The sequence below is a fragment of the Rhinichthys klamathensis genome, unplaced genomic scaffold (genome assembly GCF_029890125.1).
Source record: "Rhinichthys klamathensis goyatoka isolate OS25496 unplaced genomic scaffold, OSU_Roscu_1.1 h1tg000050l_1, whole genome shotgun sequence".
NCBI classification, from domain to species: domain Eukaryota; kingdom Metazoa; phylum Chordata; class Actinopteri; order Cypriniformes; family Leuciscidae; genus Rhinichthys; species Rhinichthys klamathensis.
This window is the reverse complement of record NW_026606596.1, coordinates 1,672,877-1,691,812: the sequence shown is the minus strand read 5'-3', so window position 1 is coordinate 1,691,812 and position 18,936 is coordinate 1,672,877. Positions and strand designations below refer to the sequence as shown.

General features: G+C 37.3%; 1 protein-coding gene across 11 annotated transcripts; it reads right to left on the bottom strand.

The window, feature by feature from the left end:
• Positions 1-2,387: 2,387 nt before the first annotated feature.
• On the bottom strand, positions 2,388-18,041 carry arfip2b (ADP-ribosylation factor interacting protein 2b). 11 transcript variants are annotated; one of them, XM_056247736.1, is made up of 10 exons: positions 17,785-18,041; positions 14,873-14,983; positions 13,669-13,725; positions 10,976-11,084; positions 8,707-8,769; positions 7,366-7,481; positions 7,047-7,268; positions 6,272-6,429; positions 3,843-4,017; positions 2,388-2,861 (listed from the first exon to the last, which is right to left on the bottom strand). In XM_056247736.1, exons 2-10 carry the CDS (start codon positions 14,969-14,971, stop codon positions 2,706-2,708), a joined length of 1,155 nt encoding a protein of 384 aa, XP_056103711.1. In that variant the 5' UTR covers positions 14,972-14,983; positions 17,785-18,041; the 3' UTR covers positions 2,388-2,705. The 11 variants fall into 11 exon arrangements, with proteins under 11 accessions (XP_056103711.1, XP_056103712.1, XP_056103709.1 ...); XM_056247737.1 differs by lacking the exon at positions 17,785-18,041 and adding an exon at positions 15,510-15,609; XM_056247734.1 differs by lacking the exon at positions 17,785-18,041 and adding an exon at positions 15,422-15,446.
• Between the last annotated feature and the right edge of the window lie 895 nt (positions 18,042-18,936).

Here is an 18,936-nt window from a genome sequence, read left to right as displayed (position 1 = left end):
CCCTAAAACTTGTTAAGTATCATATTCAACATTACCCTCTAGTGGTCAGCATTAATTTAGCATGGCCTGCTGATGTTTGTATAATTTAAGGGGAAAATGGGATCAAACCAAAACAGGACATCAGCCAAGATAAATGACACAAAGTCCATTTTTGCAAACTTTTCAAATTTTATCTGGTGGGTTCTTGTACATTTGTCGGTCAAAGGTTTAGTCAAAGCCAGGAGCAAAGGCTAACATCATGATGAGCTTTCAGTTTCAAAATCTGTCTTAATTATCTTTACATATATACAATCATTCATACACTACAATACTACAAAGCAGCCTAAAATATTGATTGTACATAAATATGGTAATATTTATAACCCTTTCATTCTGCTATGCTAAACTAGGCCGACTAATGGAGTGACCATTTCAATACCAAACACGTCATCAAAATAAAATCAACAATAATATCCAGGTTTAGTGTTGAGGAGGTCTAAATTTAAAATCCTATTGCTCTGGAACAAATGTCTTTCACTTCATGGATCAGTTCAGTCTCTATGGCTCGAGATGGAATCCTTTTCTCCAGCTCTCAACAAGAAAATAATCACACACAGTGCCATCTCTGCTGCCTGACAACTGTACAGGATGTAACAAACAAACAAAACAATTGATATAAAAAACATCTGACAATTTTTCTTCTTCTGAGGTGACAGTGGCCTTTACAAAACAAAACAAAAAGTAAAAGGCAATTTGAAAAAAAAAAATCACTAGGTTACACCACATTCAAACTAAATTTCAAGCATTCTTTAACATTCATGAGTAACCTTTTTCTTTTTTCCTAGAAACAATATTTTCCAGCACTACTACCCATGTAGTGTTTTACTGAAGCATTGAACAGGAATGAATTACAATGCATGGAAATGTACAACTAATGCCATCAGACCTGCCATGCAAAAACACACAGGGAACAGCCAATACAGGCATACATGGGAATACAGTTTCTAGAAACATCTTCAGTATTGCTTCGTCTCAAGCTTAGAAAGATTTAGTGCAATGTTCAAAAGTTCTGAACATTAGATCATAGTCGTTATTTCAGTCTTATGTAATGAAATAAAAAACGAAACTAGACTGACAATAACTAATCTGACAGTCTGCAACCCCATTATCACTGCATCAAGGCTATCGCATACTGTAGATATTTTAGGTGAAAAATTATGTAGTGAAAACCCAGTAAGACAGTATACCATCACATCACAAATAAAAAAACATACAAATAAAAAAAGCAATTTTTTTTTTTTTTTAAATATATTTGATTTTGTACTACATTTCCTGTGAACATTGAGGGCTAAAGAAATAATATATTAGTAGTACTATGACATAAAGCAAAAAATGCAACTATGATATTAATCAGTATATAAATCTTTCATTGGGGGAAAAAATATTTTGTTTTGCTAAAAAAAGGCAAATAAAGGCATTAAACAGGGTGCATCAGAACCCATTTCTAAGGTGGCATTTGAATGCATAATAGGAGAATATTAGGGCTTTGCTGATGCTAACAGAACACAACTCAGTACATAAACTCTAGTGCACATTTCATTAGATAAAGAGGCAGATAATAGTGGGCATTAATCACTGGCCCATGTTAAATCAATCATATACAATTCATACATACGCTTCCTTAATTAACTGCTGATTATTAACTTAAAATGATTTTAACAAACCTACAAACATTATACAGTATTATGCATTGGTACATAATACTACAATAAACTATAATTGTCAAAATAAAAATGACACTCCTCTCCCTTCAAGAAAACAATCATGTTTCAACTATTCAAAGCTGTAAAGCAAATGTAACAATATTGACAAGAGACAGTGATATTTAGATTCATCTTCCATTCTGGACTTTGTTAAAATGTGCAGGAAACTGCACCCACATCTGCTGAAATTCAATCCATAACATGTGTCAAAGAATTATTAATTTGAGGCTAAAAAGCTTAAAATGAGCATCTCATTTTAAGATATTAAATGTAATATTTCATGTATTTCAAAGAGAGACTACTTGACAAGCATTGATTCAACAGTACTCTCATGGCCTAGTAAACATACAAGGATGCAATACTAATATCAGATAAACTCATATCTGGATTTTATCCAAATAAAATCACTTTTAGTTAGACCCACCAACACTGAACACTGAAAGCTCTGTGATAGGAATGATATGAATCCCCCATCAGCTACAATACCACATCTACAATACAGAAAAAAAGATTGTAAAGACAAAATAAAACTTTTCACAGAAAAACAAAAGGAAAATGTGTTCACTGACAAAGAGAAAGTGTGTGTGAGTGTGACGAGTGTGAGCAATATTGAGAATAGTCTTGAAAAGAAATAGTTGTTCTGACTGACATATCAGAAGGATTGTTTCAGTCGGTTTAATGATATTTATAGGGATGAAGCTTAAACTGATATCTTTGACATTTGATTGGACACTTTGGGACTGGTTACATACCAGAGGTGACTATTCAGACACTTGACAGTCTCAGAGCAAGAATAAGAGGAGAAGAATCAAGGAAGAGAAGTATAGAGTGAGTTAGTGGAAAGAGGCTCTGTTGTACCCCCGTCTCTGCTAGCATCTCAGATTGCTGGTCTCTTGTGGTCCTACTGTGTTTCTCTGATTGGCTAAAGACATATATCAGGAAATCAGGGGTGAATGGGCACTTTCACTGTTCTTCCAGCCAAGACGGTTTGTCGTCCCCTGGTGGTTTGAGTTTAATGTTGAACTGCTTGAGGGTCTGTTCCAACTGCTGCTGGTTTCCAGCAAAGTAGGCAGAGATGGCATTATGGAACAGCAGAAGTTGCTTGTGCATCACTTTTACCTGTGAGATAGATACACAAACACACCATGTTAGATGACAAGACAGAGACAACAGATAGATCAAGGGCTGCTTAAGGGTATAGTTCACCAAAAAATGAAAATTACCCCATGATTTACTCACCCTCAAGCCATCCTAGGTGTATATGACTTTGTTATTAAAAATATCCTGGCTCTTCTAAGCAGTGAATGGGTGTTGATATTTTGAAGCCCAAAAAAGTGCATTCATCCATCATAAAGGTGCTCAACACGGCTCAGGGGGTTAATAAAAGCATTCTGAAGAGAAGCGATGCGTTTGTGTAAGAAAAATTTCCATTTTTAAAACTTTATAAAACAAAAATAACTAGTTTCCGACAGATGGCCGTGATTTACGGCAAGAGAGTAACCCCTGACCTGATGCATGACGAACACGGAAGCACAGAGGATGGAACAAAACAAAACACTGGTCACGAATTAGAAGTCTAATATGTACATTTTTAAAGAGAAATGTCGGAGGAGCTGGAGTTTGTTGCCTAGCCCTATTTGTTTGAACCGTGAGAGGAGTCAAAGCTTACGCTACTCCTACATCCGACATCATTCATCGCGTCAGGCGTTACTCTTTTAGCTTAAGTCGACTTGTGTAGGCTGTCTCCCGGAAGCTTTTAGTTTGTAAAGTTTTAAATATGGATATTTTTCTAACACAAACACATCGCTTCTCTTCAGAAGGCCTTTATTAGCCCCCGGAGCCGTGTGGTGTACCTTTATGATGGATGGATGCACTTTTTTGGGCTTCAAAATATCAACACCCATTCACTGCCATTATAAAGCTTGGAAGAGCCAGGACATTTTTTAATAAATCTCCGATTGTATTCATCTGAAAGAAGAAAGTCATATACATCTAGGATGGCTTGAGGTTGAGTAAAGTAAATCATGGGTTCATTTTCATTTTTGGGTGAACTATCCCTTTAAGTGACTTAAAGAGGAAGTTATGTGGGCGGTCACGTACCTTATTTTCTTCCAGGAACTTGAGCTTGATGGTGACATCATTGCGAAGACGTTCATATTTGTCCTTCTGGATCTGGTACTGCTGCTGAGCAGCCTCGATACGAGCCATGGTAACAGCATCCCGCGGGCCCAAGTTCAACTCCTCTAGATCTGCTCTGTACGCATCAAACTCTAGCCTACAGGACATCAGAGAAAAATCATTAAAAAAAATGGCACATACAACATTTAGTACTTTTTATACAATGTGATGCCCAAAGTTGAAAGTTATTTATGGTGAAATCTGACACTAAGGCCCTGTTTACACTTGGTATTAAGATGTGTTTTGGTTGATCGGATCACAAGTGGACGACGCTAAATACAGGTGTAAACGGGGTCTAAAACATTTTGAGCTTGTCCACTTTCGACCACTTCCAGAGCTGGTCGAAAACGCATTTGATCAGATTGCTTTCATAGTGTAAAAGCTCATGTAGTTGAATGTGTTCGAAAAGCCACAAAGATGCCTACTGACCTAACGAGTAAACATTATGGGAAGCGCGCTAGCCAGATGGGATTTCAACTTTGTCGGCTGAAGACCCAAGTTTGGTTTGAAGACGAAAAACGTAAGGGCTGGGCGGTATGACGGTATATATCGTTACCGCGGTAGAAAATGTCAACCGTAACAGAGTTTTTTATTCCGTGTATACCGCGACATGCAAATGAGTGGGCGTGGTTAACTCGCGTGCAACGTGCGTGAGACTGAAACACAGCGAATTGTAAAAAGAAACACGGAGAAAGCAGATCAAGAGGATCCACAAAGGAATTACATTTTCTAAAGGGTGGTTGTTGTTGTTGTTGTTAACGTGATATTTTCGGGGGGAAAGGCGCAGCAGTTAACTAGAGCAGTGCAGCACCCAGGCTACAGATTAGAGGAGTGCACGCTCGCAACGGGGAAAGCTGGACAACAACAGTTCATATATATCGTAACGAATAGAAATATAACCTTAAATAATGTATAGTTATCTGCATCTTTCCGTCTCTTATGTATAGTTTTTAAACACGCAAACATTGCCGCCCGTGGTAATGAACAACCTGCTTGTTAAAGTGAATGTATAATCAGCCTATCTGAGGCAAAATTACTAAATATGCATCGCGATTCGCGAGTTATATATTTCTAACTCCAAACAATTGGCCACCGAACCAGCTGATAAAATCTTCCTTTGATTCGATACGTGATTACAACTTGACACTCAAATGAACCCATCGCATTTTACTGATGCAGAAGACGCGCGCGTGCACACGCACTGAGAGGGAGCGTGGCCGGTGTTCACCAGGCTATGGTCAAATAATGACGCAGTTACAAGGTGTGTATAATTTAAACTAGGCTACTTTGTCAACACTAACAGTAGCTGCTGTTCGGTTTTCAAACTGCTGCTCTCCTTTAGTCACTTCTATTGATTAAAGCGCAGGGTGACGGGTTGCCAGATATCACAAAAAGAGCAAAACAAGCTCCTTAAAAACGCAGTGTATAAGCAGACAGGGCAGAAATGTACCGGGGAACAAACATAACTAGTACAAAATTAAAAGGAAATAACTAATTTATCATGAATAGAATAGTTCAATATAAAATATTCAGATATTATAAACTGATTGATGAAGTAAAGCATAACATGAGATTGAAAAATTATTCAGAAACACTTTATTTAAAGTTTAATTGCACCTATGAGTTGTATTTAATATCAATCAGTTGGGGGCAGTTCATCTAAAAGTTGATGAGTGTGTTGTGTGTATATTTAGCTATCTAAATAGTTTTCCAAATAAATAATTTACCAAATAAGAGAAACAGAAAACAATGTGAAGTACTTATCATTTCTAAAGTATTTGGGTTTATTTATTATACAAACCCCTTTTTGTCGATTTTTCGAGAATAACTATATATAAATAACTATATCGTGAAATATATCGTTACCGTGAAATAAAATTAGTCATACCGTGAAATAGAATTTTGGTCATACCGCCCAATGTTCTCTCATCATTCCTGATTTCTAACTCACACTCACCACGTTTGCGTGGTCTTGTGGCTGTCAAAAGCTGCTGCTCTGTCTATGTTTTTGCAAATAACTGATAGAGGACATGCTTCTTCCTTTTTTATTTTCAATCAAAAGACTGAGTAAGAGGGCCAGCCAGTGTCAGTGCCATTTGGTGTATCACTCTGAGTTTATTCAATACCATCTCGTCTGCACGTGCAGTAATATTCTATACTAACCCAGACAACTCTAACGTATATTGACCCTCTCAACGTCCAGTTGCATCATAGGCTAATTAACTTAAAACACAATTTAAGTGCTTGAAGTCCTGACAGAAAGTACTGCCCAGTGCCATTTCATATTGCAGAGAATTGAATCACTTTAAACACCTTAAAGAATTTTATTTTTTTGCTGAAGAAGCTTTTACCTGGCATTCTCATACATCTTGATAGTCATCAGTGTGTCTTCCATCGTTTTGTTCACCAGTGTGTTGATACTGGACACAAAGAAGTTGATGGCACCGAGCAGAGTCTCTCCATTCTTGCACAACAACTTCTGTGTTTCTGCATTGTATCCAAACTCATCCTGTGTGAAAAAACAATACCACAGTACACTATCGTGAGTGTGACTATTTGACTCTATTGCAGTGTTGTTATTTGAACTAAAACTAAAATTATTAAAAACATTTTAATTGAAATGAAGCTACAATAACATAAAATATATTTTTTTAGATAAAAAACTTAGTGAAAATTAGACGTTGGCTTGGCAACTAATTGAAATAAAAGCACTAAAAAGCACTAAAAGTTGTTGTAAACTGAAGTAAAAAAAAAGATAAATAACTAATAGAAATGACAAAATGCTAAAACATGACTATATATTGATGTCTCAACCCCCCTAATTCTGAAAGTTCTGTTTAATATGACATTCCTGCATTTTATTATATAAGTTTAGTTGCTATGCTTTCAAATGATTTCACATGGATGTATCTTTTATATATAAATAAATATGCATGTCAAAAGTCTGGAGAGTAAAATAAAAAAAGCCTTTTTTTTGGAAGTATGTCTGTAGTGTTGACTGCTTAATTGTTTAACTAGGTTTAGACAGTTGACTGCTCAATTGTTTAGTCTTAGACAATCCATCCAGCAATGTTAGAGACATTCACAACAAATGTCATAAATCTTAAGATGACCATGGCGTCTCACCCGGAGTTCTGGAGACTTCTGACTGAGGTCGGCAAATGTGTCTCCAAGGGCGTGCTGCGTCTGCACCATGCTGTAAAAGTGGTTGGTTAGCGCTCGCGCTAAATGCAACACACTCTCGTACTTCCGTTTGGTTTCCCGCAGAACCTCGATCTGAGCCTCCAGCTCCAAATCCACAGTACGTGAGCCTCGGCCAAACCTCTCAGAGATCATCTGTTTGGTGCACTAAGGGAGAGAACCATAAATACAAAAGGCTTCAAAATTGGAGTGGCTAACAGCACATAACATCTAAACAGAAAAGATAAAAAGTTAATTGACAAGCCTTGTATGTGTTCAGGCCCCATTTCTTCACGATGTCAAATTTCTCCACAGCAACGCCTCTTGTGGCCTCTTCTGCTGTCATGGAGGAATTGCTACTGGTGTGATGCATGTTGGACCCTGATACACAGAAAATGCTTACAGTAAGTCTCCAATTACACACACACATACACTGAACAAATGTCTAGACTTCCACAATAATTTACACATTTTCAGATATTGTGGCCATCATTAATTACAGAGAGAGAGACAGACAGAAAGACAGTATCAGCTGTATGTGAAACAGATGAGATGAGAGAATAAATGAATGTGTTTTACTAAATAGGGGGGGGAATGTTGCCAAAGAGCACTTAAATGATCCAGAACCATTTGGGATACTTGGGATACAGGGGACGTCATCTGATTGGCTGGCTATTCAGCAGGCTGCAATCTGGCTTGGGGCAATGCTAACATCCCTGGACTAAATTCGCAGGTCTGGAGGGGGTCATGGCCAGGAATAGCAGGGGATGTTGGGGGAATAAAGGGTTATGGGGAAGAGGGAGTGAGTGGTGGATATGTTAAAAAGTTTAAAAAGAAGTTTAGGCAATTGGGAAAATGGAATGGAATGGATTGCACCACATGAGAGTGACGTGTATAGAATAATGCCAGTGCATATGTGTGTGAATGTGAAGGAAGATCAGGAAGATGGAGGAATGGGAAAGGGGAAAAAATGGAGGGTGTGAGAGAGAGAAGGTGATAATGTAACGAGATGAAATGAACACGGGAAAGCACATGACTGATGTTTTGTTAAATCTGCTGCCTCATGACAAACAGATGGAGAAAATGTACAGTTCACTCAAAAACACAGAACTGTTATTTTAAGCCCCAATATGCCTGAACATTTATTTTTAACTGCAAGTGTCAATTTACACAGAAACAGAGTGTGACTAGGAGTATCAGACAGTAACTGTTTTGAAAGTTACCAAACATACTTTACACCCAGCCATTCTGCAGCAGATTTTTCTAAACATTTCCTCGACAAGTCAGCAAGATTAAAGCCAGATTAAAGTTTCAAAACTAATTTCCGGAGCAAAATGACAAAAGATTCCTCATTACAAATTTCCTGCCAGAGAAAAAAGCAACCTTAACCCAGGAAGAAAGAAGAGAAATACAAATGCAGCCTGTTCCAATCTGAGAGAACACAAAAGCCAGAAAAACAGAAGTGATTAAATGTATTCCTGCAGAACAGCATCCTATGCCCTAGGAAAAGACTAAATGGCTTAGAAAAGGACAATAATACAAGGCATCATGGGAAGGTGGAAATAGAGAAATAAGTGAGATCGGGTACGAATGAGGGATGAATGACCTTGCCCTTCATTTGGAATGTGTCTGTTGCCTAGAAAGTCAGTGTTAAGATGGATTGCAGGGCCTGAGAAAGGGTTAAAGAGACAGAAGGTCCTCACTGAATCAGAAGGGAATAAATTTGCACTGATATTAAGGTCCCAGGTGATCACCTTACAATCAGATCTACAACATATCCTGTCCAGACAAAGTCATTTTGTTAGATACATGAAACTAAATTAAAATCAAATCAAAAGCAGTCCGTTTTGGTTAGAATATTTTTTATATATTTTTCATTACAGGGGACATTCATTTAAAGGGGACCTATTATGCCCCTTTTTACAAAATGTAATATAGGCCTCCGTTGTCCCCAGAATGTGTCTGTGAAGTTTCAGCTCAAAATACCCCACAGATCATTTACTATACCATGTTGTAAATGCCCATTTTAGTGGAAGGATAAACATGCCGTTTTCGTGCATGTATCTTCAAATGCAAATGAGCTGCTGCTCTCTACCCCGCATTCCAGAAGAGGGCGGAGCCTTTACAGCTCATGCCTCAGATACTCAGCCAAAAAACTATAACATCTGTTTGGTATTGATTATCATCTCTATCGTGGTAACGCTCACGTGACATTGAAGTTCGTCATCATCGTGAAAGTTTATTATCTGCATGTGTTTTAAAGCCATATCGTAATACAGTAGTCAACATTGGAAGTGGATCAAAAAGGTTCAATCAAAGTTGTCCTAAGACAAGAACTGGAATTGTTCAAAATTCATGTATAACTTTGATGACAGGTTTCAATCCACTTCAAATGTTGACTACTGTATATAAAGGCATATAGGTTATTTGAGCGCAGACATCCGAAGTACGCGCACAGAAAGCTGGATGTTAGACGGCGCGTCCCAAGAGTATTAAACAAAGTTCTCTTTCATCGTATTGCACTTAACTATCAAATACACACAAGGTTATGTCAAAAACAAAAATTTCACATAAACAAACAAAAAAGTTCACAAAAACCCATAATTGTTTTTTGAAAATCCAATATGCCTGATCATTTATTTTTAGTGTTCATTTACACAGAAACAGAGTGTGACTAGGAGTATCAGACAGTAACTGTTCTGAAAGTTTCCAAACATACTTTACACCCAGCCATTCTGCAGCAGATTTTTCTAAATATTTCCTCGACAAAGACAGCAAGATTAAAGCCAGATTAAAGTTTCAAACGGATTTCCGAAACAAAATGACAAAAGATTCCTCATTACAAAGTTCCTACTAGTAAAAAAAAAAAAAAAAAAAGCTTAAGCGTGGAAGAAAGAAGAGGAAAAAAAATGCAGCCGTTCCAATTCAAGTCAAGTCACCTTTATTTATATAGTGCTTTTTACAATACAGATTGTTTCAAAGCAGCTTTACAGTGATAACAGGAAAAAATAATGCAACAAAGTTTGTTTCTGCTGTACAAACAGATCTAGAAGAAAACAGCGTCATTGTCCTGCTTAAGTTCAGTTATGGTTCTTTTTTTTTGTAAAAAAGTTATTCATTTAGTTCATTTATATATATAGCTGCTCTGGAGAAAACAGTCGTGTCATCGTCCAGCTCAGTTCAGTAAGTTCTCATATAATGGTGTCAATGCAGGCAGATCAATAATATTGTTGAATATTAAATGTGCTTAGAGAGAAAATAAAAGCCCGAAAAACAGAAGTAATTAAATGTATTCCTGCAGAACAGCATCAAGCAGAACACATTTATGTTCAAACACCATGTAAAAGTGAATTTAGCATAATAGGTCCCATTTAAAAAAAACTTTAAAAAAAAAACTAAAGGATACCAGAGGACCTGTGGCCTTTTTCACTCTGGTTAATGTCAAACTATAAAGCCATTAAGAACGACTCACACACTACCTATACACACAATGGCCAATGCCAGAGGCCCTGGCTCTCATTTGGATTGCACCATAGGAAAGAAAGGAGTGGAAAACACAGCAAGGAAATTATTGTACAACCATAGTGTACAATTCCAACAACTTCTCCACAAAAAAATATACGTGTTTGCGTCTGAGAGTACAAATGTCAGCCAAGTAATTTCAAACATGGTAAATACCACCAATAAAAAAGAAAAGAAAAAGTGATTCTAAAGCCAGCCTAATTATACTGGAATTTCTTTGCCCAGGTGATTTTAAATATATGCATATTGCTAGGTGAGACTGTATTTTACGTATTCACTGCAGAAGTAGTAATTGGGTTTTGGAAGAAGATGAAGAACAGTGAAGAGTTAAAGAATGACAGGGTTTCTTATACCTTTGATAGAGCTGGTTGGAATAATGCCTTCCGTCGTACCTCCATAACCACCTGATACGATGCTGGTTTCATTTAGGTTGGGCCCAGACACCATGACCTGTTGCAAGTCCTACAGACATGGAAACAGAAAAGAAGAGATCTTAAGAATTCAAATTTGCGATCCTACAAATTATTTTGTCATAAAGTGAGCCATTTGTGTAAGTTCTAAACACACAAACATAGGCAAAAGTTGTTAATTGTTAGAAGGAACATTTTAGGGTTAGAATCACATTAGATCTAGAATTAATAAGAATCATGTGTCTGTGAGACATAAAAAAAATTCATATGCAACTTCCTGTGAAAACAAACCCTCTGAAAAATCCATGCGTTTCCTTGTTGTAGTAAAGGAATTTGACACCAAAGCTTACCAGGCAATTACAGCACAAGGAAGGAAACAGTCTGAACAGTTATCTGAAACAAGTCCCATTAGTGACTATAAAACGGTCAACAAGCCACACCAAAGCATACATGTTATCTGAGACCATAAACTACAAAAAAGAGCCTTCTTACAAATAAATAACAAATCCGCATCGATTTGATAAAATAATTGTTTTTATGTGTTAAACAATCACAATATTAAGTCAACTTTCTTTAATGGTGCACTATGTAACTTTTTTTGTAAAAAATAAATAAATAATAATAATAATTTGTAAATAGTCAATACACCATCAATCCTTCTTCAAAAAGGTGTTTTTGTCTTACTTTTAGACCAAGAGGGAAGCTTTTCGAGCAAAATTGCAGACTAGCGACTCGTGTGGGAGTGGCATAGGTTAGTTGACACAACAAGCAAGAAAGGCTGATGACATGGAGCACGGTAAATCTCAAACCTCAGGGGAATCAGCAATTTTAAACAAACACCCAACAGAGAAGCTTCTACTTACAAAGAGAACGCAACAGAGCTTGTAATAAAACAAGAATCGACATTGGCCTGGCTTTTTGGAGATGGCCAGAACTGAGGGATTTGAAATGTTGTAAAAGTGACACGGAGATAGCGTTTTTATTACTATATATTTTATTAAACTGATAAATTGCCATTGTAGCTCTGTAAAGAATTATCTATTGTGAAGGGTAATTTCATTATGTTGTTGTAAAGCTGTGTTGGAATTTATTTTCAAGGAAGTACCGTGTCTATTAATGGGTAAAGCTACCGTAACATCTTCAGCTAGTCAGCTTGAGATCCTTTCCATCTAAACTGGTTATATCTCTTAAGCCAAGTAGTTAATGTTTTATGAGCAGTAGGATAACCATATTCATCCACACAGTCACGCAGAGCCGAAGCACAACCAAAACAATGTCCTTCCGCAAAATACATGCAGTTTTGTTTTTTAACCGCTAGAGGGACAAAAGTTGCATACGGTACCTTTAACTAGTTAAAGAAGAAAGTTACATTTAAATGTATCATTATTAGAGTTGTCAAAATTAACGCGTAAACGCTTTTGATTATTTTTTTCAGTTTAACGCATTAAAAATATTTAATGCAATTAACGGAGCATCCTTTTTTTATAAAGCTAGCATTACATTAGCTACATGATCACTCTTATTCATGTAAATGCTTTTAAACCATTCAAGCGCAATAAGACACAAACTAAGTGCGGTACAGGCGTGTGCTATGCCGCATTGAGTTCTTCAGTCTTAAATGAACGTAAAGATTTATGAAAATGGGATGCATGTCAGATCAACGTCATGTGCAGCAGGTCTTAAAGTGACAGCAGCCTAATAAGCCTGCTCCTGTCTGTCATTAATGTAAATCAAAGAACAAAATAAAAAGAGAAAAATCACTCACTGCTCTTGACTGAAAACCTTTTGTAGCTTTAATAAAAATGTTTCTATATTAAATTTATAATTTATGCAGTGAAAACTATGAAGTGTTTGATGACTATTCAATTTCTGTAGCCTATATTTACTACCTGTTAGATCAAATATTTAAAATATACTGACTTTGTTGTTTCTTTCTACATTAATTTGGCAATTGAATGTGAAATTATTACAATATAAAAATGTATTAAAAATGTTAATGTTAGGGCGATTAATCGTGATTAATTACAAAGAAAATGTGCAATTAAATTTTTTTTTTTTAATCGATTGACAGCACTAATTATTATACATTTTAATGATGGAGGAACAAAGTCCATTTATATAATGGACACTTATATATGTAATGTACAAGTATATGACTATGTAGTACTATACGGAATAGTACTTTTTCACTTGTAAAACAAAAGTCAAATGAATGCGTTGTTTTTGCCAGGACATAAACAGGCTCATGGGATACATATCCTGGTATACAGTACGCTCTGTACTGTATGCAGTGGCCCCTTTAAATAACAAAACAGAATTATTATAATACAAAATCCACTGAACATACTGTAGAGTTAATAGGTACTAAAAGGTCACTAGCCATTGGTTAATACCACAAAGGGACAAAACAGGATGTTTTTCAAAACAAAGAAAATCTGTATAATTTGGATTTGTATCTAACCTCAAACACTGATTAATATGGAGTGACAGAGGCCAAAAAATAATGCATGTGATTTGAAAAACATCCCGTTTATTGAGACAAGATTATGGGGAGAACTAAAACCATTTTCTGCTGGAAAGACATACACGTGCAAGCAAACACACACACACACACCCTTCCCAGTGTTCGTTCTCACCCTGAGGGCTGCGGGACTCCCTACCTTCTCTCTTAAGCTCCACTGAATCTTTGTAGCCTGCACAGACATCAGGGAAGAACATGACAACAAAAAGACAAAAGAAAGAAAACAAACCAAAAATGAAGCACAATGTGAAACAAAAACAAACTTGAAAACAGTGATGATAAAATAATCTATCAAACACAATGGAATCCATATTTTAGGGTCGATTTAGCACCTGTTAATACAACAATGACAGACTTCAAAGGCTTGACAAAAAAAAAATACATTGAGTTACACTACTTTGCATAATTTCAGCCCTCATTGAGCAATGAATAAACCCTCTTCATAAAGTGGGTTGCTAACAGATCCTTGTCACTCTAAACATCAGTGAACAAATGGATGGGGATTAAAAAAAGAAAATGCCACTCTTTCTCTCTCTGGGTAAAGACAAGAACACTTAAAAAGTCTGTTTTCACATTCTAATGCTACCGATCTATTTAAAGACACAATTTTATGCCAAAGTGCCATCTGCCTTTAGCTTTGCCATTATTGCAACTGTGAACATGATCAGCAGTGGTCTTCCTGGGATGAGCTTTTTAAAATGGACTTTACATGAGAATGACAAAAATATATATAGGCCTACCTATTTTTAAAACAAATAACCTTTAGATCCTATAGGAATGATTAAACCTCTTAGCAAATATCTCGCTTGTGTTTGCCCAACACGTCTTCTCCCGGATCCAGTGCCACAGTTTAGTTGTCTTACAGAGGTGTGTCTTGTGACAACATTACGACTATTTACAGTGGTTTGAACAATAAGGAGATTTACACTTTGTGCTTGGCTGCATTAGCCTGTTACTCCTGAAACACAAAGACAAGGAAGACACATCCTAGACTTCAAATGAAGTCATTTTTACGAAACAAATGCATATTACTATTACTCAACCTTAATTTGTAACTACTTGTTTCAAATCTCCAAGAAAAAGCTGAAAAAATGATGAACTGCAATGTTTGCATCACCTGCTACCTTGAGGTTTTTTTCTCATGGTTGATATTGTGAAACAAAACTAAACAAACTTGGTAGACAGCTAGATTTCAGACTCTAACAATCAGACTCAAAACTGAATCATTAGGGTGGGTTCAGGTAAACTGGACCACTTTTTGACATTGAAATCACTATTAAAATGTGGCCTAATGCAGCTGAATCACATGTATCACTCACCTGTTCCAGGCTGTCATCTTCTGCCAGATTCCTAGAGTCCCCATTACTGTTAATAGGAATCTCCATAGTGGCTGCTTTACTCATCATACTCTCCGCCATACTGGAGTGTTGCTGAAAGACAGAGTGAGATAAGGAAAAAAGATAAGATTAAACAGAGAGAGCTGTTCATTACATTACAAAAAGGTAGTCTGTGACATTTCAGAATAATATATTCATGAATTCACAGCTGCTAATTAACAATGTAGACCAGAACTCACTTCAGACAACAAGCACTAGAGAATAAATTATTATTACAATCTAACTCACAAGGTCAAAGTGAATGGTAACCAAGGCTGGCTATCATTCTACATGACACATCCTTTTGTAAAAAAAACATTAGGCTGAATAAATGATGACAATGTATGTAAAATACCCCTTTAACTATAAAATATACAAGGCCTCCTATACTCCACACATACATTTGGTGGAAACATGGAAAAGAGTAAATACACAGGAATGTTCTGTTCAAAAGCACTTATCAGATCTGACAGAGCCCAACCCAGTCATTACCACAAAAGGAACTGCCATGGAGTTCAAGGACTAGATCTTTCACTTCAATCCAATTAACCCGGTTAGAAACCCCTGTGAGTTTCTATACCTCTGTGATATTTCCATTGATACTTGCTTTGGTTACTCCTTCAGAGCTCAATCCTCTCACTCCTGCGGGAGGGGCTTCACTGCAATGAGTGAGCAACTTCTCAAGCCATAAAGCTCCCAAGCTCAGCCTCCTCAATGGGCAGAGGAAAATATAGGAATGCAGGGAGCTATGTAACAATCATGTGACTCATGCAAGTTTGTCTAAGCTTCAGCTTTAGACAGGCACTCAGAGAGTGAGCCTCGGTGCTCAGAGGGCCGATCTGAGCGGAGACATCATAGCCTGCCTTCAAATAAAAGCCATTTAATTCTCCTGAGTGCTGGAGCATGACATTTAGGTAGGGGAAAAAAAAGCTAATGGTTCAAGTCTTATCTGTAAACCACAGGAATGGAAAAGTTGCATTAATACATTTGCACTCAGTGAGCAGTTGAGATGGTGGTGAGCCAGTGCAAGTGCTCCTTTACTATAATTAAGGAAAGGGGGGATAGGACTGTCATGGGATGTGGGATGTTGTGACCTTATTGAAGACATTAAAATAAGCACTGTTTACTTAGCGTAATGAAATTGTGGTAGAGAAAACGATTCAATTTGTGGCTTGCAGTATGACTCTTGCTTTACCAGCTACCTGTTGATGTGAATTACATTCTCTCTTACTGTGAATTCTCGCTTACACATTTGAATGATCCAGTGAAGAAATGCTATTAAAGGACATCTGGGATCAATTTGGTTGACATGTCAATAACCTATTGTCAAACATGCAAACTCTCAATTACAGCTCATCTGATGGACATGCATGTGTGGATGCTATGGACAGATATTTTACAGACCTTTAGTGTAATTAATTATGTTCCTCTACCTTGCTACATGGACAGTGTGAACTTATGGAGAACTTTGCAATGGATTCAAGGATCTACAAAATAATCTGATAGAAAGACAGATAAGCCTGTAATTTGACAGCCATGATAATACTACAACATACATCAATGACTTTGGCCTTTTTTCCTGTGATTTTCCACTGGATTTGCGGAGGCAGCATGCCATCTAACCAAGGCTGCATCTATGACAACAAGTACAGTACAGACTCAAGCTAGCAGGCTGAGGTGATGTTGCCTCATTAAGCACCTTCCTAAAAATACGTCTCAAGGGACCAGCATGGTAACAAGGGGCTCTTTCATTAAAACAAAACAAGACATAGCCTATTCCAAGTCTACACTAGTGGTGAGGATTTTAATCCATCCCAGTGAATTTAATTATTTTGAATTTATTTACTAAAACTATTCGTTCAGTTGTCAGCTCTGCATTATGTCAGTAGGTGGCTACAAGTGTGTTATGAAGAGTCATTAAACCATTCACTCGACTCAACCATGTCAGTCAACAAAAAAATATTTTTATCCTTAAATAAAATGGTCATGCTTACAAATTTACTAATAGACTCAAGAGTGTCATAGTCATTTTCCTCATAAACAATAAAGCAATTCTATCTCTATTTTGTCAACTGTTGGCAATGACATTTTATCACTAAGGCTATTATTGTTGTTGGGGGGGGGGGAGACATAAACCTAGACAGCGACTCATTCAATGAATGATTCTTCAATACGTCCAACCAAATAAATGTTCCTTTACAGCCAGCTCTCAAATGTTATTGGCTCGTGCTATACCAGCTACTATAAAACATGAATGCAAGTATGCAAACAAAAGAATTGTTAGTACATGGACATGAACTAAAACGATTCGTCTAAACTAGTGGTGAACGAATCTTTAATCTGCCTGCTGTCTAAAGTATATTGGGCAACAACCTGGGCGAACAGGTGGCACAGGTGAACGTTGACAGTGGGTTCGTGACATTTTACCTACGACACCATTCACCTCGAGAAACAAACAATACCTTCAATCCATATTTTCTATAAAACCACGAGAGTTCTACTACCAATATTTATATCATCGACCATATGGCTCGTTCAACCGTGCAACATTTTATTTCTCATAACGCATCATTGTCATAATGTGTAAGGTACAGTCAGCTGACTCAAGCATCCACTGTCAAAGTGACGGTCCTTGTCGCCCAAGGGCCTTTCATTAAAATAAATCGCTTTTCATGCATCAAGACAGATAAACACACTTGAACCGTGAGATCGCTAAATACAGCCACATATTCATTTTCGCCGTCATATTTCACAACAATGCATGCAGTACATGAAGGCTATTTCGATGTCCGTTTTACTGCTTAGCGATAATGACTGCATAAATAATAAAGATCAATACATAAATGTTATCTTACCTGTGTTTCCTATTCCAGGATTAGCTATTTGACACGCGTGCTGAATATTTTATCCCAGTTCATGCGCAATTAATTACTGACACTTCCCTAAAGAGTGAGGAAATTCTAAAAGCATGCATTCATTGAGGCTGAATGTATGTTAATTCATAAGCAAGCGGCTTTTCCCATGTTCACCCGATTCCACTATGTCCAGCGGGTTGTTTGTATTATTGGGCGAATCAGCCTCCAGTAGCCCGAAATGCCTTGCGGATCTGACGACAGGCGCCGAGCTTCCTTTAGCCGACGTGGAATAATAAGCAGCAGGCGCGAGGAAGAAGCCATGATGAGAAGGGAAGAGAGGAGGCGATGAATAGATAAAAACCACTAGATCCAGCAACCAGTAAAATCCTCTGTTGGTCAGAGGGTGGCAGTATAAGCAAAGAACAGGAGAAATTTCTCAATAATATTGCGTCACTGCAGCTGCAGTTAGAGCTATGCGTTAGAGACATTCCTAATATCAAAAAATAATTTTCTGTAAAGCTGCTTTAAAACTATATGTATTGTGAAAAAACATCATAGACTACGGAATAAATAAAATAAAATAAAACAAAATAAATGTGACCTGAATGTAAATGATTATCAATGGCATGCTGAAAGGACTTCACACACATAAAATTCACACAATTATTTTCTCTAGCAATATACTATAGGACTATTATTTTGTTTTTCCTATTCTGGCCCTCAACCATCTTCACCCATAAAAGCATTGAAATGCTGCAGGACTGTAGAGTCGCTTGCCTTGAGACCGCAACATTTAGCTACCATGATGCAAGGCTCAAAGTTCTATTATTTTAAAGTGGTTGAACCATGTAGCTGTTTTCTCGAGATGGTCCTCACTGCAGAACACGAAATCTAGGGGGAGGAGTTGGATCCAGATCCAACTCCTCCCACCTTACATACCTAAACCTACCCATCTCCGCCCCCTGATCCCTAACCCCACCCCTAATCCTACCCATCTCCGCCCCCTGATCCCTAACCCCACCCCTAATCCTACCCATCTCCACCCCCTGATCCCTAATCCTACCTATCTCCACCCCCTGATCCCTAACCCCACCCCTAATCCTACCCATCTCCGCCGCCTGATCCCTAACCCCACCCCTAATCCCATCTCCA